Source organism: Dasypus novemcinctus, chromosome 25, assembly GCF_030445035.2.
Source record: "Dasypus novemcinctus isolate mDasNov1 chromosome 25, mDasNov1.1.hap2, whole genome shotgun sequence".
Classification (NCBI taxonomy): domain Eukaryota; kingdom Metazoa; phylum Chordata; class Mammalia; order Cingulata; family Dasypodidae; genus Dasypus; species Dasypus novemcinctus.
In genome coordinates, this window is record NC_080697.1 from 32,808,771 (window position 1) to 32,830,371 (window position 21,601).

Sequence of the window (21,601 nt, forward strand, 5' to 3'; positions counted from 1 at the left end):
GAATGGGAGAGAAGGGCCGAGAACTTGCCCTGTGGTGGGGCTCCTTCAGAGACCCCCGGCTTGCACCAGCTCTGTGGCTGGTGGAGCAGTGTCTTGAATGTCCCCACTTTACAGAGTGGTAGAGCGACCTGCCCAAGGCTACACTGTCCAGACTTGAAAATCAAGAGACTGATTCCTCCTGGGCTAAGCTGCCCTCACACATTGCAAATTTCTGAGTGGCTCTTGTGGGAAGTCGCTTGGATGAGGGCCCGGGCTTCCTTAAGAACACAGGGGACGTTGACACGGGTGCAGGTGACGGGAACTAGCCCGCCAAGGACGAGTCCTTGAGCACGGAGACTCCCACGCCAAGGCAGGGGCCTCTGTCAGCTCTCAGGTACAGACACTCCCGAACCAAGGCACGGCTGGCCTTGCTTGACCTTGGATGAGGGTTAGGCAGGGTCCTCTCCCCGGGGGGCCCTGGACTCACTAGTTGACCTCTCAGAGCCCCAATTTCCTCGTGTGCAAGACGGAGCTCACTGGCTTCTCTTCAAGGGCAGTCCTCAGGGGGCACGGGCACCGCCGTGGAAAGCACCTGGGACAGCGCGGGGCTGGTGGTCCGTGCTCTACCGCGCAGTCGCTGTGCATGCCCCCATTCCCCCTAGCGTTCCCGTGAGAACAGACGGGCCTGGGCGGGGGGAGCCCAAGCCTGCCGGGGCAATGGGAGTTGAGAGCCGGGGGCAAGGCAGGGGTGGGGGCTGCTCGACAATTCACCAACCTCTAGAAGGTACTCACATACTGTTGCCTCTTATCAGAAAGCAATCTGGTCATCTCTTCCCTCTCCCTTTTAATTTCTTTTTCATCGTAGGAAAATTCACGGATGGTGAACCTTAAAACAAGCACATACAAGGTTTTCATTAAGATGCTTCCAGTTGGAGCTGAGGTCCTGCCCAAGTGGACACACGACCCAGCCCAGAGACACCCGCCAAAGCCAAACCCTCACTTGTTCTCTTTGGCTTTGGTTTTGAAATCATCGATTACTTTTCGAAACAGAGTCACCGTGAAGAGGCCGCCCTCATTGTCCTCGGCAATCAGTCTGTGGAAGAGAAAAATTTGCTTACTGGACCCCTGTCAAGGCCAGGCTTGGAGCAGGACTTGGCGGCCTGTGGCCCTCACCCCACATGAGCCTCCACGTCCCTGTCAGCCAAGTGGCCCGGTGGCAGTGGAGGGCTTGGGAACCCAGGTCATTCTTCCCTGCCCATCCCACTCACCCATGGGGCTCATCCTCAGGGGTCTCCATGGGAAGAAGAGGCTTGAAACTGGGAGTGCAGGGACCAGGGTCTTAGCTCCAGCTCACCAAACGAATCTCCCAGGCACACTGCCCCCATGCCTCGGTCACCCTGCCAGTGCATGGGGTGTCCCTGGCTCTGGCATGGGCATCAATAATGAAGCCAGGTGGATGTCCAGTGGCAGAAGCTACTCCGCCACTTCTATTTCACTTTCAAGGTAACAACAGTCAAACAGCACCTCCCAGGACCCCCCCAAAGCAGGCCCACTGTGGTGGCTGGAGGTGTGTTCCATGTAGCACTGGGGGGCGTTGGGGCCAATGGTCAAGTGTCTTGGAGTCCTGCTGGCCAAAAGATCTTGACCGCTGGCCTTGGGCACAGGCAGGGTCTCATGGGCACCTGGCCAGGTCCACCTTTCCTGCTTCTTTACCTCATTAGGGCTCTCAGGCTCCCCTAGACAATTGAGGGGATTAGAGCTTTGGAACTCCAGCCTGAGAGCCTGATCCACCAAGCCGGGCAGCATCTCCTGGCCAGGACCCCCCAGTGCTTGGCGACCAAAAGGCAGTATCTGGGGAGCAGCTAATACTTCCTGAAAGCGAGGCCACCTCCCAGCCCTCCCCTTCCCCCACTGCAGCCAAGGCTGCCCTGGGCTCCCTTCTCCAGCCTCCCTCCTGTAACCTCAGGCTCTGACTGTCCTGTTCCCTGTACCCTCCTGATTGCCATCTCCAGTGAGGCAGTGACCCTGAGAAAGCCTTGCAAGCAGGTGCCCTGCGGGGAGGCCTCAGGGACGGAATGGCAGTGTGTGTGCAGTCCTGAGGCAGGTGAAGGCTCACGACCACCCTGGGACACATCTACAAAAATGTTTTCAATTGCAAACTATTTCAGCTGCACAGAAATGTACAAAGAATGACAAACACACACGTTTCAGCCACCAGCTTAAGATACAAATGATATCCACATAACTGAAATCCCTCCCCAACTGCAGTGCCACCCTCTTTGCCCCAGAAAGGCACATTCTATATAACTCTATATAATTCTGTGTGAATAAGCTGGCCACATACAGTCGTGTTTTGGGGGACTTCAGACTTTAAAACGATGGCCTTGTGCAGCTCGCTTACTTTCACTCCACCTTAGTCACCCCTGCTGACCCATGCAACTCTAAACCATGCGTTTTCCCAGCCATGTGGTATTGTGTTGTGCAAATGTACCACATTTTATCCCACACCGGCTGCTCCTGCTCTGACCCCAGCAGGTCACACACTGAGACTGCCTTCTCCCCTGCTCGTCCCCCCATGGCCACTCACCGGGCAGCCCCACTGGGCCCCCAGGAGGCAGATAAGAACCAGACACCAGGCCGAGAATGTACAGCAGTGAGTACTGCAATGACAACAAGAGCTGTGGCGCACGAAGGGAGGCCCTCGGCAGCCTCCAGTCAGAAGAGTCTTCCCAGGAGGCGTCAAGACTTAGGAAAATGGGGGGAGCTGGGAGGTGGACAGGTGTGTGCCAGCAAAGGAATTCTAGGCACAGGGGCACTTGTGGGCAAAGAAATGGAGGCTGAGTGAGCACTCCTTCAGGGGAGGTTTGGTGGTTGTTTGCCTCATATTCTTTGGTGTCCCTAGAGCCCCCACCCCAGATTCCCTGAGGAGACCCCGGGCCGAGTTTGAGTCTCACTTACTTAGTCGATCGAGGCACCACCATGTCCGAGAGGGATTCGTAGGTTTTCTGCCACTGTGCGTAGTTTGGCCTGGGAGAATCCAGAATCACTCCATGATTTTTGCATAAGGCTCTCAGATGTCCTGAGCATTTAGGAAGCTTCATACCTCTTTACCCAAAGAACTGAAGGTGAGCAGGGCTGGGGCCTCAGAGGGCCCCCAACAACCTGAGGCCAGGCTAAGGGCCCTGGGAATCCACAGCATAGCAGTGGGGCCCTGGAGTCTCCACGGAAGGGCTCAGGTGAAGACACCTGTTCGGTGGCCTGATCACTCCTGAGCTCCCCAATCCTGGCCCCATGGGACCTTAGGCAGGATACCTAACCTCTCCAGCGCTGGATAAGGGGAATGTGAGCACACCTCACAAGACGGTTGTGAGAAGGAAATGCACACCAGCACCTTGGAGGGACTCCTGCGATCATTATCACGGCTACTGCCCCTACTGCTACGAGGGGCACCACCAACACAGGGTACGAAGGGCCATGCAGGGCTGCCCAGGGCGCGTGGGGGATTCCGTCCTGCCCCGTGACGATGTCCTCCCCAGGTGGCAGGGGCTGGCTGATCTTGCTCTCCACTAGGCAGGGCCAGTTTCCTTCCGTGATCACCCCCACAGGCCCAGATACCAAACTCCCCACCGTCCTGGCTCACTTACTTGGGAACGATGACCAGGAGTGTGATGAGATATTCAGAACCCAACACAAAGTCTTCTTTGCTCACAATATCACTTAGCGTCCGAGTGAAGAGGTTTCCCCTGAAATCCACGGAAACAAAGAGGGATGAGCAGAGAGGCAGGAGGCCCCATGGGTATGCGTGGGCACACCCATGGCACATGGGTAGGGGGTAGGAAATGGAAACGAGCTTCCCTGGGGAGGGACAGCTGGAGGAGGGCTTGACAGGGTGTGGACCGCAGACCTGGTCCATTCCCCTAACCTGAGTCCTTGTAAATAGGACTTTTTGAAGAGGTTACTTCAAATGAGGTGTGGCCCAAGTTGGGTTTTAATCCTAATGCTGAAGGCTTTTTAGGGAAGGTCACAGAGAGAGAGACAGAGAGCAAGCAGCCAGAAGCTGGAAATCAATGGGACCTGGAAGAGAGCGGAGAAGCAGCCGTTTGCCCTGCCATGTGACAGAGGCGCCCAGGACCAAGGACTGCCAGCAGCCAGCCCCAGAACGTCAGTCTTCTGGGAGAAAGCATGGCCTTGATGACACCTGGATTTGCACTTCTAGCCTCAAAACCATGAACCAGTAATTCCCATTGTTTCAGCCCACCCGATGCCAAGGCACTGGATTTAGCAGTAAGGAAACTAAACCAGGGGGCTTGGGCGCCCTCGAAAATGACTGTCCCTGCCTGGTGCCTGGCTGAGGGTGCTCCCCTTGTCTCTGCTCCCACCTCTGGGCGGTCAGAGACGCTGCCTCCTCCCTTGGAGAGACAGGGGGCTGGCAGGGCCTCAGGCATTGTCACCCGTCACCTGAGGGCTGTTGACTCCAACACCTCAGTGACCTGCTCTGCCCCTGTGCAAAGGCACCGGCTGCTGGAAACGGACCGCAGTGGACAGGCAGCTTGAGTTACTCCAGTAAAGGCTGCGGCTGGCTCATGAAGCTGCCTGGCCCATCATCAGCAGAGATGGGCTCAGATAGAGCTCCGTGTCACTTTACAGGCTCCTCAGGCCCAGTGGCCAGGGGGACAGGCACCTGAAGTAGCAAAACACACCCGGTGGAAATGTGATCTGCCTTGAGGTCGTGGTATTATTTGCACATGGATTAAGGCTGTAGTTTTAACGAATGGGCCAATGGGCCAAGACCATAGCACAAGGCCATGATTTTAGTAAACACGTTGTGGTATCAGCACAGTAAACAGTCCTCAGGCACTTGGCCAAAGCTTTAAAGGCAATCGTAAACTACTGCCCTGCAGAGACTCTCCAGCCTCCAGAGGGAATCTGCATTTCTTTTCTCCTCTCCCTGTCCACGCCATCATGAACAGCCATGGGTAAATCCTTAGGATCCCTCACCACAGGCACATGTACAGATGCCTTTCTGTCACAGAACTTGACACATTATCCTTACTCCATCAGACCACAGCGATCTGGTTCATCTCTGTAGCCAAGACCTGGCACAAAGCAGACATTCAATAAACATTTGTTGAATGAATAATTGTGGGTTCTGCCAGAGCAGAAATTATACTGTCCTCTGCTTTGCATAATTAGGGCCTAGAAGAAAGCCGAAGGACATCATAACGGCTTAATAAATGTTTATTGAAATAAAATAAATAGAAGAGGGAGCTAGAAACTGTTGCATGCCTCTTTGGAGTCCCTCTCCTTTCCTCAGTATATGTGCTCAATAAATCAATTGGTGTCACTCTGAATAATCGAATGAACTTCTGGACTAGTTTGAATGAAGAGGTTGGATAAGATGCTTGCCTAAGTCCCAACCAATTCTAAAGAAGTTCATGGTTTGATGGTAAAATGAGAGATGGCCCAGTAGGTAAATGGTCCCGTGGTCCTCTAGCTCAGTGTCCTGATTGACCTAAGCCACGGTAACCATCTACAGCTCCCTGCCACTGACCCCCTTCCTCTTCCCACTCTCCTTTTTCCCCATGAGTAGGCTAGGAGGAGCTGACACTAAGCTTGTATGCATTTAGTCCTGATCACAGTCAGGCAAACGAGTTTCTAGACTTGATGGATCTTAATTTTCCACTAAAGTGTTATTTTTTTTCACAAGAACACAGTCATCCCAGTGACCCTCAGGAGAGAGAAACAGAAGCGGGAGGCACCTCCCAGGTGATTTTTGTTCAAAGCAGTATACCCATTAGAGGGATGACTGTAAGGGCTGGTTCTGAGCTCCTCTTGGTCCCTTCCCTTCTCTGGAGAATCCTCATTTCCATCATCTGGGAAGACCCACACCAACCTCACCCTGCTCAGAAGCACCTTCCAGGTGCTTCTTCCTACACATCACCAATGACAGGGTATTTCATACCTCACAAGCTAGGCACCACCATCATGACACTGAACTCACATTCTTCTTCCTATTCTTCCTGTCGTCTTGGTGACCCAAACAGTCTACTCCCTCTCCTGATTGTTGAAGATGGACCCAAGTCCCTAAGGCTGCTCTGCTCTGGGCTATAGAGCCCACTGCCATCAGCTGCCACTCTCAAAGGACCAGATTCTGCTGTCCACATTGTCCCACTGGCCAGCACTGGACCTCTGCAAAGCCTCCATTGGGGAGGAGCTCGGAGTGGACAGATGGGCCAAATTACCAAGGAGAGGTGGTGGGAGGGAAGTAGGGGTGGGGTAAGGACCAGCATCCCTATTTTTCCCAGGTGCCACCTGGAAGGAGGTGTAATCACACCATTCTTGGGTCTTTACTCTCTTGTTTGCTGCAGGTCCACATGGAGCTCTTGGAGAGGCGGGAGGGACTCTGTCTGACTCACTCTCTCAGGCTGACACAGACTTCCAACACCCAATGATGTGCATAGCAAGTGCCAAAGCTCCTGCCAGGATTGGGCCAGTGGCCCAACTCAGAGGCTCATGCCATGAGCAAACTTGGATACTCACATCGATTTCTTCTCCAGATTCTCCAGATTTGTTTTCAGAGTGTTATAGGCAGCTGTTCGGGATTTCAGGTCAGTCTCGATTTGTGCCAGTTGCTATTTGCAAAAGCAAAAGATCCTGGTGACTTTGGGTATTTAAGGAATTGGGCGAACTTTTCAAAAGCTCACGGTGCTTTTGAAAAAAACAGCAAAGCCTTCATCTATGCCCAGGGATGGCTTACATCTCTCTCCTCTCCTCTCACAGACACCCTGGCATCTGACCCTGCTTGTGTGCCAGGCAAGGAGGAGAACATCCCCACTTCAACTGATAGAGGCTCCAAGTTGTCAAGGGCATTTCTGGGATCACCCAGTGAGCCAAGTCTTATTCTTAGCCAGTCTGCACTGTCAGAGCAGTCCCACAGCCCCCACAGGTACCCTCAGAGGCTCTTCTGGAGGTTGGGCAGGTGGGTGCCCATCCCTTGTTTCTGTGGGAACCACCTTGACTCGACCTTAGAGTTGTCCACTCCAGCTCGGCCAATGCCCCATGGCAGCCCCTTGCTGGGCTGCAGAGGTAGGAAGGCTCCTTTTAACTGAGAGGCAAGTCACCACCTTGTTCTAGAGTCCCAGGGTTTAGGGAGCAAGTCCTGTATCAGTCTCCCATGGGTAGGCAGAGTTAGGGTGGGGTAGTGGAAAGAGTGGGAAATAAGACAAGTGTGGGCTCTCTTGGCCCCTCGCCTCAGATTCCCCATCTGCCAAATAGGGCTGATAATACCCTCCCCGAAGAGCAGTAGTAAAGTTAGCAAAAGTGAAGTGTCTATCAGGTCTCAATTCACAGGAAGCCCTAAAAAAATGATAGCTCCTAAGACAACTGTTGTAAACGAGCACTCTGAGGTCAGTGAAACCAGCAATTTGATGCCACTGAGGTTCAAAAAGTCCCTGTACATGTTGAGGGCACTGATGGTAATGTAAAAAAAAAACCACCAGCCCCTGACTTTCAACAGCAGGATCCATTAATACAGAGTTGGTCAAACTAAGGACGGTCCCATATTATACATCACTCTGCAGCCATTACAACGAGTGAGGTAGACTTCTATGTGATGATACACAGCGGTGGGCAGGAAAGCGCACTGCACACTTCTCGTCTCAGCCCTCCTTCAGTGACACCTCATTGGTAGCTTGAAATCAGCCAATAACAAATCAAATAATCAGGGAGGTTTTTTTTTTTTAAAACTGGTCTACCAGAACACTTTGCTGATATGGGAATATCTCAAGTAACATTACATTTTAAAAATGAATAATCTGTAGGATATGATAATAGCGTTTAAACATCCATTTATACATGTATGTATACATATTATATATATGTATATGTATATAGAAAGGCTCTATGTCACCTTTTCAAACATTGGTTATTTCTAGGAAGAATAAAGGAAGGGAAGTAGGGGTGAAGGTCATAGGAGCCTTTAACATTTTTATCTCTACATTTTAATATGTTTGCTATTTAAATACGATTTATATTATTTTACAGTTTTCTTTTCTTACTTTTTACTTTGAAATGGTTATAGATTCACAGGTAGTTGCAAAAACAGTACACAGAGTGTCCTGTTGTGGCCCACTGGGTGGACTGGGGGAGAGTGTGTACTACAATGTGGACCACTGACCATGGGGTGCTCCAGAATGTATTCACCAGGTACAGTGGATGTGCCGCAGTGATGGAAGAGGTTGCTGATGTGGAAGGGATGGGGTGGGTGGGTTGGGGGGGTATCTGGGGACCTCGTATTTTTTGAATGTAACATTTAAAAGAAAATAAAGAAAAAAAAAAAAACAGTACACAGAGATCCCATGTACCTTTCTTCCCATTTCCTCCACTAGTAACATCTTGTATTCTATACCTAATGCTAGCGAGAGTACAGACTCATCACCAGGAAACTGACATGGGCATAATCCACAAAAGGGTTTGTGTGTGTGTTTACAGGTTATTTGTCAGTTTTACAGTTTTTTTGCTCTGACAAAAGATTATCCTGCCTGTCTTCTCTTGGGAAGCCAGGGGCAGGGATGCAGAAGAGAACCTTTCAGGAAGAACACTGAGTAGAAGCAGTGAAGAAGAGAGGCCTTAAAAGAGGCAAACGGTGGGCGCCGGCAGGGAAGGGACAAGGAGAGTGGCACGGGGGATCTTCAGAGAGTGTCTGTGGGGTCACAGCACTGGGCATGGTCCCCAGTCAGCGTGACTCTGCTTGGAGAGGGCAAAGGTGTGCCCTCACCACCAGGATGCCAGCTGGGCTTGTGTGTCCATGTGCAGGATGTGTGTCATATGATACAGTGAAGCCTCACTTAAATCATCCATGTTCCCTTATGCTTGTTTTTTTAAAAAGGGAAAACAATAAGAAGCACTGCACGGTCCTTATTTTTCTGATTTCACCACACCAGTGAAAAACTAAAGAGAGGTGTTGGGCAACCAGTGAAATAATTGAAGGAAGTAGGGCTTTAGAAGCAGTTGGGCCCAAATTTAAGTGCCAGTTTCAACTCTTTACTGGGCGGTGTGACCTAGTGTAAGTTCCTTAATCTCTCTGAGCTCTCAATACCACAGAATTACTGTGAGACTTAAGATAACAAGGTAGACATGGCAGATAACTCAGAAATGCCCATCCTTTCCCCTGCTAGACTGAGCTCCTCAGGTCAGGGACTGTGTCTCACTCATCTCTGTCATTCCCAGCAGACCGCCCAGCTCATGGACCACATTTAGCGGAACTGAATTGGGAAATCGGGCCCCGAGCACGTGCCTGGGAATGCCTGCAGTAAGCCTGGCCCAGGATGTCCTCATTCAGCCTACAAATCCAACAGCAGTCATTAGAGATATTCACCAGATTCTTCCAGTCCTCCTCCCCCCAGGCACGAGGCAGGCTGGCACTTTCCCACCCTATAAAGTCAGGCAGGCCGAGGCGGAAGCCCCCGAGAGCCTGTGTGCCCGTCCCCTCCTATAGCAACCGTGGGGTACTTCGGAAGGTGGGGACATCACCAGTGAGCATCCCCACAGGAGGTGGGCATGGAGCAGGCCCATCAAGCTCTGATGGTCTGGAGTGTGATGGGGAAGTAAACCCTTCACAAGGTGGCTTTTCTGACCCTGAAGCCTAGCCCAGCCTATGGTGGCAACGCTGCTGGCTGGGCCTCTGGGATGACTCAAAGGGCACTGAGGAGTGGGGCCTGGCACTGCGCAGGCCGCGTCCCTCCCCATCGACACAAATGCCATCCTCATGCCTCTTCTTCTAAGGCAGGAGGTGGAGCCCGTGCCAGGCTCGGCCCGGCTCAGCCTCATCCTACGTGTTTGGACCTCAGGCCTCCACTCCCTCCTTTGCAAGTGGGAATTATTATCCCTGCCTGCTCAACGGCTCCCAGTTGTTCTGCGGCTCCAAAGACCTAAACCTTGAGTATACCTGGCACACCGTAAATTCTCTATAAACACGGGGCCACTCCCAGGCTTGGGGGACCTCTCAGACACCCAGAGGGAGCCTCTGAGCCTGGGGTGCAGGGACGTGTGCCTCCTGTGACCCAGGGGAAGGGGTGCTGGGGTTCCTTTCCCAGCACGTTGGCTAGGGTGTCTCTAGATAACAGAGGTAGGTGTCCCATTGGGAGAACAGGACCTGAGCCCAGGGCTGGGGGTGTAACACAGGGGTTCCTGATAAGGAAGAAGTGAGGGAGCCAACCGCCTCTGGGGCCTCTGCGCACTTGCAGATCCCAAAGAACTGCTTCCCTGAGGCAGAACCAGCCCAGGGCTTCCTTGGGAAGCAGACACACACAGCACAGCACAGAGGCCTGCGTTCCAATCCCAGTTCTACTACTGAAATAGCCTTGTGCCTTGGGGCATGTCACCTAATCTCTTCTGAAAATGGAGGACAATGATACCCACCTCCTGGGTTGAATGTAAGAATGATAAAAACTAACAACCTCACTAACTACCACTATGAACAAAGCCTCAAATAGGGGTGGCTCCTGAGGGCTCTCGAGCCATCTAGACCCAATCCCTTGAAATCAGCACACTGTCAGAGGGCCTTACCTTGAAATACATGAAAACCTATTTCCCCAGTGTAACATGAGTCTTCTACCCCTTTTGTTTGAGCCTATAATTAACACTGTACCCATAAAATATTTGTCCCAAAGCGGTAAATCTTCAGTCTGTTCATATGCCGGTTAAGCCCTGAATCTCAGAAGAGTTGCAGCCAATACCTACTCTCCAGTTTATCAGACTTGCCCAGGACAATCAACAAAATGAAGACAGTGGACAATCCCCATCTCAAAAAAATTTCAGTCTCTGCATCTGCAAGCAAACAGTTCCTTCCATCTGTCTCATAAGATCTAAGCTCCTCTCAATGTGAGGCGAAGCAGGCACCACTATCTCAAAATCCTCAAGACTGAGCAATGAACAATTATAAGGTAGTAATGCAACCATGGACAAAGTAAACTTATTAATATTGTAGTAATGGAAGAACATGTAACACTGATATAAAGATAGTGGTCACCAGAGATTCTGAAGGAGGGGGAAGGGAATAATAGGTAGAACACAGGGCTTTTTCCAGGCATTAGAATTAGGTGTAAATGGATGTGTCATGATGATGGGAACGAGTGTTGTTGGGGGGGGGGGAGAGGGGGGGTGGGGGGGTGGGGTTGAATGGGACCTCACATATATATTTTTAATGTGGTATTATTGCAGGGTCAATAAGGGATAAAAAGGTTAAAAAAAAAAAAAAAAAAAAAAAAAAAAAGAATTAGGTGTAAACCACAATGTAAACTATAGACCTTGGTTAATAGCAATGTTTCAATATTTATTAATCAATTCTGGCAAATGTACCACACAATTTTAAGATGCTATTAATGGAGAAGTTTTGATATAACTTTTCTATATCAATTCTGGCAAAGGTACCACACAATTGTAAGATGTTATTAACGGGGAAGTTTTGATATAACTTTTCCATAATCTAAAACCTCTTCTAAAATAAAGTTTATGATATTTAAAAAAAAAAAAAAAGCACTGGGAAGCGGATGTGGCTCAATAGATTGGGCCTCTGTCTACCATATGTGAAGGCAAGCTGGCCCGCGCCCGCAGAGAGCTGAGGCAGCAAGATGATGCAACAAAGGAAGAGAAGCAGAAACAGAAGAGCGCACAGCGAATGAACAGAGAGAAGACAGCGAGCAAGTGGCAAGGGGGAGGGGGAGATAAATAAAAATAAATCTTTTACAAAAAAGCAACTTAAAAAAAAATAAAGGAAGTGACAAGGCCCAGCCTGGCTCCAGGCACAGTGGGAGCTATTGAAATTGGTACTATCCTCCCCTCTGCACTTTTGTGACAAGTTCACTCCTGGGATACAGTGGACAATTCCCTTCCAAGGGCTCTCCTTCACCCCTCTGCTTCCCCACACTCAAGCCAAGGCCCTGACTCTCTTCACTGGCACTGGGCATTCCTGGGTCAGCCTCACTGGTGAGTGATTTCTTTCCTGAGTGAACTGAGAATCATGCCGACACCCTTGACTGGGCTGGGCCCCAAAAGATATGGGGCAGGGAGTCGCCAACCCCACAAACGACCATCCAGTTCCAGTTAGGTGCCCTCCAAGAAGCCAGACCTGGCCAGGAACCCTGGGCAGCCCTCCTGGAAGGGCCTTCAGGAATCACTGCCTGACTGCCCCAGGGGAGTCCCTGAAGAGCTGTACCCAGATTCCCTGAGCCTTCCAGCTCCACCCTAGATCATAGAGGGACAGGCTGGGCACCTGCTGGCTCTTGATGGGCAACCAGAAACTGCCCAGGGAAGGGCCAAAGAGGCCCACCTCCTTCACGCTGACCCACCCAGCCACCCCTGGTGTGGCTCTCTTTCCCAGATGCTGAGTAGAGAACAGGAGGGCTTTGCTTCAGGTACAGGCTGGGGCTGTCCCACGGCTAGAGCTGCTCAGTCTCCAGGAACACCCAAGCCCCGCATCCAAGGGGCTCAGGAATTGTGGAGGAGAAAGACAGGCCTTGACTGCAGAGCCCACCCTCAATAAAGATAACAGATGTCAATCTGGCTGCCATGGGTTTTATTTCACGAAGAAAATGCTGTAGGCCACTACTCACCAATATAGCAGAACTGCTGGGGTGACAGAGAAAGGAGGCTACCATGTTACCCCAGTCGCATGAGAGTGAGGACTGTGGGAAAACATAAGTCCAAGAGACTGAGAGAGAGGTCCTGGAATCTGGAATCCACAGGGGCATGCGGCGGCTTGCCCAGTGGAGCAGCTCAAGGCTGAGGTGACAAGCCCTGCCCTATGCCTGGTCACCCACAGCTGGGCTCCGGGAGACGGTGAGCCCACAGAGAAAGGCACGGACCTCGCAGAGACTGGCCACCATCTTGCTTCGCCATGTGGCAGAATCCCAGGATCACTTTGGTAAGAAAGCATCTCTAATGGTGCCTTGGTTTGGACATATCATAGCCTTGAAACTGTAAGCTTTTATCCTAAATAAAATTCCTATTATAACGCCAAAAATAAAGAACTGCTGGGATATCGTTGGGTTACCTCGTATTGTGAAGTCAAGTTAAGGATGGGACCCCTGGGGCAGGGTGTGAGTAAATGCATAAACCGTTCTCAGGAGTTAGAGCTCCTATATTATCACACTCTTCAAAGTGCCAGAGGAGGCTCCCAGGCAAACCCTCTACTGAAACAAATAGGGAGGACAGGGCCGGGGTTCTTAAGAGTAGGTTAGCAGTGGGGCCAACCTTCTCCCTCAGGCACGGGGAAGGGGAAGGGAAGAGGCTTGAGGGAGGGGTAGAGAGCTGTTTGATGTCTATTTCCAGGGCTGCACTTGAAGCCCCCAGTAGGAGACATCCCCCAGTAGTGGACATTCCCAGGAAGGTCTGGGTCCTCTCCAGGGCATGGAAGGGGGCCACACCTCAGAAACCCAGAAGTTTGGGTCAGGACCGCTGGGGGCAGAGCAGGGCATGGTGAGAGGTGAGGAGATGAAAGGCCCGTCCTAGTACAAATTCAGCAGGGCTTTTAGAAACTCCCTGGCCCAGTCCTCTCTGCTTTACCAGAGTCCAAAAGCCACATCAGAGGGTCAGATGTCCAAGGACATGGCAGTCTAACTGTCCCACCTGAGAAGGACCTTCTCTTACCTTTGCCAATGTGTCCACCACGGTCACCAGCGGCTGTTTCGCAGGATATTTGGCCATGTCCCATTCAAAGTGGGTCACAAAGGATGTTAAGTCAACTGGAAGAACACAGACACATTTCAACCAGTAAGGAGAACCCTCCAAGCCTCAAAACACCAATGCCACTCAATTGCAAGCCCAGCATCACCACTTATACCAAGGAAGCAATTGCTGTGAAACTGGTGGCCAGGGTCTGGGGCTCTGGGAAAGCAAACACCCCTCGTGGGTGCCCAGAGTGCTGAGTAAACTAGCTGGCTGTCAGGGGCACTGTAAAACCACTCTGAGAAATACGCCATCCGTGGGAGGGACACTGCGGCCACTGCACTTCTGGACCCAAAACTTTCACATCAATGGCTGACACCCTAGAAACCTGTTCTTTGGAGATCCTGCTTTCCCAGAGACTCTCACCAGGGCACCGCATTAGTTTTCCCTTCTGCAGCTGCTCTGGTGCACACCCCTGCTTGGCCATTATTCTGTTTCCATATAGTCGAGAGGCACAGTGCACAGGATGAAGGCAACCCCCAGCTGTGTATGGTCTTCCAAGACCCACCATGGTGCCACCTGCTTCCTCTCTTTTTTTCCTGAGCCCAAGCACTAGACAGAGGGCAATTTCAACGTACACCACTTTTTAAAGGAGGCATTTCAAACAGTAATAAGATAATGAAGCTCGTGGACGTGGTTTTTTCCTATCTGGTACAGATGTTCATTTTCAGGGGAGGTTCTATGAAAGGTTCTGTAAATGACTGAATAAATCACTGTCTCCACAATAAAATTCCTTTCTTCCTTCACTCTCTCTTTTTGAAAACACCTCAGGGTTCCAGTTCAATCAAGCCAGTTGTGGGGTTGAGGTCAGACAGTCATGAAACTGGGTGTCCCTTATGCTGCCTCATCGCTCTTGAACCTGAGCAAGCCAGCAGCTAAAAGTTACTCTTTGAGCCTGTTTCTTTCCCTGAGAAATGAGGGAAGCAAGGAGGGTCAGACATACACCTTGAGTGCCTACTCTCTTCAGATTAGTTCTACAAACATCTAAAGAGCTAACTCCGGAACAGCTGCTGGCTACCCCATGGAATGTTCTCTCTTTGATAAGACTGTTCTTGTGATAGAGCAGAAAACTCAGTGTAAGTTCGGGGCTAACCTGCCCCTAGAATTCCTTCAACCCGAGCAAAAGCCACCAACCCATGTTGAATCTCTCCTCCCAGGTCACAGCATACTTGCACTTCCCAGGGCATCCTTAAGCAGAAGGAAACAGACTGCCCTCCACATTCAAAACCCTTTTCTGCATCTCTGCTCTCTATCCTACTGAGCAGACACACTTGCGCACGCACACACCACCCTCCATGGTGAGTTTCCAGGCACTCAATCTTTATAGGGGAGACCCTTAGGCAAATAGCAAAAGGTAGTGCACTGTACGGAGCTACAGAAGATGGAGGAGTGGGCACTTTCCTCCGCCTCGGAAGGCCTCCTCACCGAGGCCTTGTGCAGAGGCTGGAAGGTAAAGAGGAGTTTGCCACATGTGCCGTGGAAGGGTGGTGCTAGAGAGGTGCAGTAGAGTGGGCATCATCATCCCCAAAGCCTCAGGATTGAGGAATGAACAAACCTAAGGAGGGAATGCAACCAGGGACTAAAGAAGACTTACTACTCCAGTAATGGAAGAACTTGTAACATTGATATGAAGAGAGCAGTTACCAGAGGTTCTGAGGGGAGGCAGGGGAAGAACAAGTAGATCACAGGGCATTTTTAGGGCACTAGGATTGTTCTGCATGATAGTGTAATGACAGATACAGGTCATCATACATTTTGTCAAAACCTACGAAACTGTGCAAAGTGTAAACCATAATGTAAACTACAGACCTTGGCTAATAGCAATGCTTCAATATATGCTCATCAATTTTAACAAATGCACTTCACTAATGAAAGATGTTATCGATAGGGGAAAGGGGGGTGGGGGAGGGGTGGGGTATATGGGAATCCCCTATACATGCAGTGTAATTTTCCTGTAATTTAAAACTTATCTAGGGGAGCAGGTACAGCTCCCATGTATGAGGCCCTGGGTTCCATCCCCGGTACCTCCTAAAAACAAGCCAAAACAAAAAACACAACTCTCACTGGGGAGTGGATGTAGCTCAGTAGTTTGAGCACCTGTCTCCCAGAATGAGGACCCAGAATCGAACCCTGATACCTCCTAAAAAATTCTTTAGTAATAAAGTTTATCACATATTCAAAAATTAAGTAAAGGTGCAGGCGAGGAAGACTGGAGGACATTGTGTGGCCAGGACACAGCGAATCCCTGGGAAAGCTGAATGGCAACAGGGAGTGTGGATGGAGGCTGAGCAGGAAATCCAAGGGCAGGGTTACGAAGGAGAAAAAATCTGGACTTAATTCCACGGCAAGAACAACACAATAAGTCCCTCTTCCTGAGCACCTACTATGTGCCAAGCTTTGGGCAGACATTGCCTCCAACTCTGACAGCAGTAATGAAAGGTGTACCCAACAGGTCAGGAAACCAAGCCTCCGAGAGCCTGAGGAACCAGTCTCCAGAGGCACAGGTCAGGGACATTTGTGTATGTTAGAAGATCCCATCAGCCAGTGCGAGGGGTGGCTTTTCGGGAGAAGAGTCAGAGGAGAGGATGTTGGTAAGATTTCAGGAGAGAGAAGGTCGAGCAAGGCGAAGCCATGGGAGTGGAGAGGAGGACAGACTGGACAGGATGGAGAACTAATTCTGCACGGGCACATGTGACTTCCTGATTCCTAGGTGGGGTGACTGGGTGGAGGGAGGGGTGCTCCCTAAGCCAAGCAGCCACAGAGGTGGTGTCTGGATGAGGACAGAAGAGAGAAGAGCTTGGGGCAAGGCTGAGCTTGCTATGTGGCTAGACAAGCCCCCAGCAAGCAGCTGGGAGCAAGATGGGGTACAGAGGAGGGAACTGGCCTGCTGGCACTGTCTTCAATAAGGCAGAAAGTGCCTTAAAATGATGGTGATGATGAAGGGGTGATCGCTAAAGCAGCTGACATTTAACGATTGCTTACTTTGGGCTGGGGATTATTTCAAACACTGTACAGGAATTATTTCAGTGGATTTACTCTCCAACCCTACAAAACACTATTCCTGTCCCCGTTTTTAGATGAGTCCTGCGGCCTCCGAGATGTCCGTGCATCCGGCGCGCCTGATGTCCTCCCTGACACACAGCAGAGCCCACTTGTCAGTCTCCCCTTCCTAAGAACCGTGTTCAGACACCTTCAGGGTTGCCTGGACTTTACAGAAGTTTTGGGGAGAGTTGGTTTAACACATCTCTCACACTTGGAACTAACATATCCAGTCCTGGCCTGTTGACAGGAGTGCCTCTGAGTGCCACACTGTGGTGGGAGAAGGGGCTGGGGGAGGGTGGGACCACATGGCTGTAGGAGGGCAGGGAGGTGGTCAAGGCTGAGCTGAAAAGGCTCCTCACCAACCACCTGCAGAGGAGCCTGCACTTCCTCCTGGGGCCCCACTGTGGGCCAGGAATCAGGTGCATCATCTCCCATTCTGAGCACAGCCTGAAAGGCAGGAATCAGCCAGTCTCACAGGTCGGCAGACAAGGCACCAGCCCCAGGCGGCGGACGTCAAGCCACAAGTGTATTTTAGGATCTCTTCCATCACGTCTGTCACCACCAGCAGCCCAGGGCACAACCCCAGCCAGGCCACGTCACTGTCAACCCCTCGCTCTCACACACTAGGTCACTTCATCCTTCAACACTCAAGACAGGGATGGCTCCTGCCGAAAGTCCGCCCTGCCCGTCCCTCCCTCTGCTGGCCTGGGCACACCTGCACTTGGCCCCGCCAGGAGACTCAGGGCACTGTAGGCATGGCCAGGGAGTCCCCCGCTATTTCCAGGCTCCTTGAGGGCAATGGGAACCTCATATTTGTTAAGGTAACATTTTGTGTGATCTATGTATCTTTAAAAAAAAAAAATCTTCATCCAGAAAAAATAAATTTTAAAAAATAAAAATGCATTTTCAAATTCTGAAGCATTTCTGGCACTCAGACAAAACAAAATGAACTCATAACAAATGTATGTTCTTATCAGACCAAAAAACCACAAACACTATGCTAAGTGAAGGAAACCAGGCACAAAATACTACATAGTGTATGATTCCACTTATATGAAATGGAAATATAAATCAATTTACAAAGATGAAATTAGATTAGTGGTTATGCAGGGCTGGGGAAGGACTGCTAAGGGGTGTAGAGTTTTTCTTTTTAGAGTAATGAAGTTCTAAAATTTTTTGTGGAGACGAATACACAACATTGTGATTATACTAAAAGCCATTGACTATACACTTTATAAAGACTGTATGGTATGTGACTATATCTCAATAAAACTGCTTAAAAAATAAATAAATGTGCCACAATAGCCAGAAATAGCAACTATATACAACAGGAGAAGCACAGAGAGATTGAGAGGTGAAGAATTTTCTTGTCTTTTTGCTTGTAAGTATTATTAACATTGAAATAATGAAAATGCTCTAATAATGATTGAAGTGATCAACGTACAACTATGTGACTATACCAAATACCACTGATCGTATACTTTGGATGAATTGTATGCTTTATTTAGTATGTATCAAAATTGATTTGTAAAATATAAAATAAAATAAAAAATTCATCCTTTCCACTTTAAAAAAAGTACCCTTAGATTAATTACTGTAAGGCATGGCCCCTGTCCTTATGTCAGCTGCCTCAGGCTCCCAAGCATTCTATGTCCCCATGCCAGCAGGCAGCACCCTGTGAGTCAGTCCGCCCACTGGGTGGCGAGCCCTGGATGGCAAAAGCCTGTGTGTCAGTCATCTCTGCATCCTCAGCATCCAGAGCAGGACTTGGTGAATGACAGATACTTGGAAGTGTGTAATGACTAAAGGAACGAAAGGGTGTTAGCTCAGGGCCACCCTGTAGAAACGGAGTGAAACCTCTGGGTTTGAAATTGAGCTCTGCCTCCCATACCGCCTCCTTCACATCCTCAAGTCCAACTCCAAGTCCAGAGATGGGCTGCCGCTCCAAGCCAGGCAGCCTATGGCAGCCTTTCTCTGTCCGACCTAGCCCGAGAGCATCATTCAGGGACAGTCCTCTGCCTTAGGAAACTGGAGGGTCCCCGCCCCACAAGGTCTCTCTGACAGCTCTCTCTCTGGTTGCCCAGGAAAGCACAGGCCTCTCCTCCTCTCTCCTGCACACAGGCCTCAGAAGGAGCAAGGAGGAACCTGCACCGATGGCCTGCGCACTCAGCCCATGGCCATGGAAGCTGCACCGTGAAAACACACTGTGCACAGGCTGAGGGCGCTTCAAGCAGTGCTGTCCTTCCCAGTGGAAAGACTGCCATGACAGTAGCCAGACGGGGCTTTCAGGTAGTTATATCCTCTGGGTACCTTCTTTTTTTTTTTTTTTTTAATTTATTTTATTTATTGATCTCCCCTGCTCCCAGGTTATTTGTGTTTGCCGTCTGCTGAGTCCATTTACTGTGTGCTATGTCTGCTCATCTTCTCTTTATTTTTTTTATTTTTTATTTTTTTAAAGATTTATTTTTATTTATTTAATTCCCCTCCCCTCCCCCGGTTGTCTGTCTTCTGTGTCTTTCTGCTGCGTCTTGTTTCTTTGTCCGCTTCTGTTGTCGTCAGCGGCATGGGAAGTGTGGGCGGTGCCATTCCTCGGCAGGCTGCTCCCTCCTTCGCGCTGGGCGGCTCTCCTTATGGGTGCACTCCTTGCACGTGGGGCTCCCCTACGCGGGGGACACCCCTGTGTGGCACAGCACTCCTTGCGCGCATCAGCACTGCACATGGGCCAGCTCCACACGGGTCAAGGAGGCCCGGGGCTTGAACCGCGGGCCTCCCATGTGGTAGACGGACGCCCTAACCACTGGGCCAAAGTCCGTTTCCCTCATCTTCTCTTTAGGAGGCACCAGGAACCGAATCTGGGACTTCCCACGTGGAAGAGAGATGCTCAAACACTTGAGCCACCTTAGCTCTCTGCTTTGTTGTACCTCTTGTTGTCTTTCCTCTTTGTGTCTCCTTTGTTGCATCACCTTGTTGCATCAGCTCACCACACCAGCCAATCATGCCAGCTTGCTGTCTTGCTCATCTTCTCCAGGAGGCACCGCGAACCAAACCTGGGACCTCCCATGTGGTAGGCAGGAGCTCAATAGCTTGAGCCACATCCACTTCCCTTCTAGTACCTTCCCAGGCCAGGGAACCACTGGTCTGCTTGGCTTCTGCTGTGATCAAAAGTGTCTGTCTTTCCAGGCTCAAAGCTCAGCTCAAGGCTGGAGAGCAAACAGAAACAGAGGGAAGGGCCTAAATGGTACTAATCGTAAACTCCATCTACGGGGAGAAAACTAAGACCCAGAGAGACTTGCCAAGACCAGAGTGCCTTAAGAAGCAGAACTATGCGGGCGGGCGGGCGGCGGGGAGGGGGGCGGTGTCGGGAATAGCTCAGAGTCTTTCATATGCTAACATGCAGGAAGAAGGCGCAGGAGTCCACAGGGGGTACTGTCCTGTCCCTGACCCCGGTGCAGGGCTGGCTGACAGAACAGGCTTTGGAAACTCTGGTCTTGGAAGCCATCGAGAACCACCTCCCAGGAGGACTGGAGATAATGTAACAAGTTACCAGTCAGCCAAAGGGGTGCTGATGCAAAGTACCAGAATTCTATTGACTTTTATAAAGGATATTTATTTGGGGTAGAAGCCTACAGTTACAAGGCCTTAAAGAGTCCAACTCAAGGTACCATAAGAGGTACTTTCTTACCCCAAGTCATTGGTCACATGTTTGAGCAAGGTGGCGGGAGATGTCTGTGAGGGTTCAGCCTTCCTCCTTCCTCTTAAGGCTCCATGGTCCCAGCTTCTTCCAATCACAGCTGTAGGCTGGAGTAAGACTTGTCTCTTTCCCCAGGGCTCATTTCTTTCTGGGCTCAGGTCTCTTCACAAGGTCAGCTGTAGACTATCAGGCCCGGGGCCTCTGCCATATCTAATGAGCTGTCTCTCTTCCTCTGTGCTCTTCTCTGTGTGTTTACTTCCAAGTGAGTGTCTGCTTTATTCCCAAGGGAGCTGGGACTGGAAGTTGAGTCGCACTCTAATGACATGGTTGGATCAGAGCCCTAATCTTAACATAATTTAATCAAACATCTCAGCTGAATCTAATTCAATCAAAGGGATATCACGCACAGAGGAACCGACTAGTTTACAAACATAATCTATATATATTTTTTTGATTCATAAGTAATATCAAACTAGTATACCAAATAAATCTGAATTTCCTCCTCCAGGGAAAAGAGGCAGCCATCTCTCTGAGCTGGACTAATTGATGGATACAGCACACAATAACATCTAGTTGCAGGTACCATTCTTATTTTTAATTAATTTGTTTATTTTTAGGAGGTACCAGGGATTGAACCAGGGATCTCATCTATGCAAACCAGGTCCTCAACAAACGAGCTAAACCTGCTCCCCTACCATTCATTTTCAATAAAGCACGAGCATTTGATCACTATTTTAATGTAAACCTGAATTCTAACACCCTAAAGTCCAGGTGTTTATGTGGAACAGTAGCTCTCTACTTAGGTTAGTCCTTTATTCTGGGGCCCTAAGGCTTACCTGCTGGGAGATAAGATCAGTTAATCAACTGAACAAAGTAAGTTTTTTTTTTAAATTAGCATCAGAAATTTGGTGTGATAAAGATTGCATTTGTGAAGGCATTTGGTACCTTCACTTCTAAAGATTTGTGTTCAACCTAAAATGATTTTGTTGCCTTTAATTCCACCAGTTTTAGAAGGCTGGAGAAACCCAAAGCAAACATTTCCTTCTAGCAATTAAAACCAGGAAAGGCAACTCGAGCGCAGGGACGCCCCCAGGAGACATGAAAGAAGTCCCCTGGTGTGAATGACCCTCCCAAATGGCACGCAAAGCTCCCAAGTCCTGGCAT

The 21,601-nt window shown here is 50.1% G+C and overlaps 1 protein-coding gene across 8 annotated transcripts in view; it reads right to left on the bottom strand.

The window, feature by feature from the left end:
• The window catches only part of ATP6V1C2 (ATPase H+ transporting V1 subunit C2), a 72,235-nt gene that overhangs the window by 9,303 nt on the left and 41,331 nt on the right, over positions 1–21,601 (bottom strand). For all 8 annotated transcript variants that reach the window (XM_058287879.2, XM_058287873.2, XM_058287880.2 and 5 more), the window contains 6 exons: positions 13,627–13,721; positions 6,520–6,611; positions 3,624–3,722; positions 2,938–3,006; positions 980–1,072; positions 772–865 (listed from right to left, as the gene is read on the bottom strand). In XM_058287879.2, coding sequence (XP_058143862.1) covers positions 772–865; positions 980–1,072; positions 2,938–3,006; positions 3,624–3,722; positions 6,520–6,611; positions 13,627–13,721 — 542 coding nt within the window. The remainder of the gene's footprint in view (positions 1–771; positions 866–979; positions 1,073–2,937; positions 3,007–3,623; positions 3,723–6,519; positions 6,612–13,626; positions 13,722–21,601) is intronic.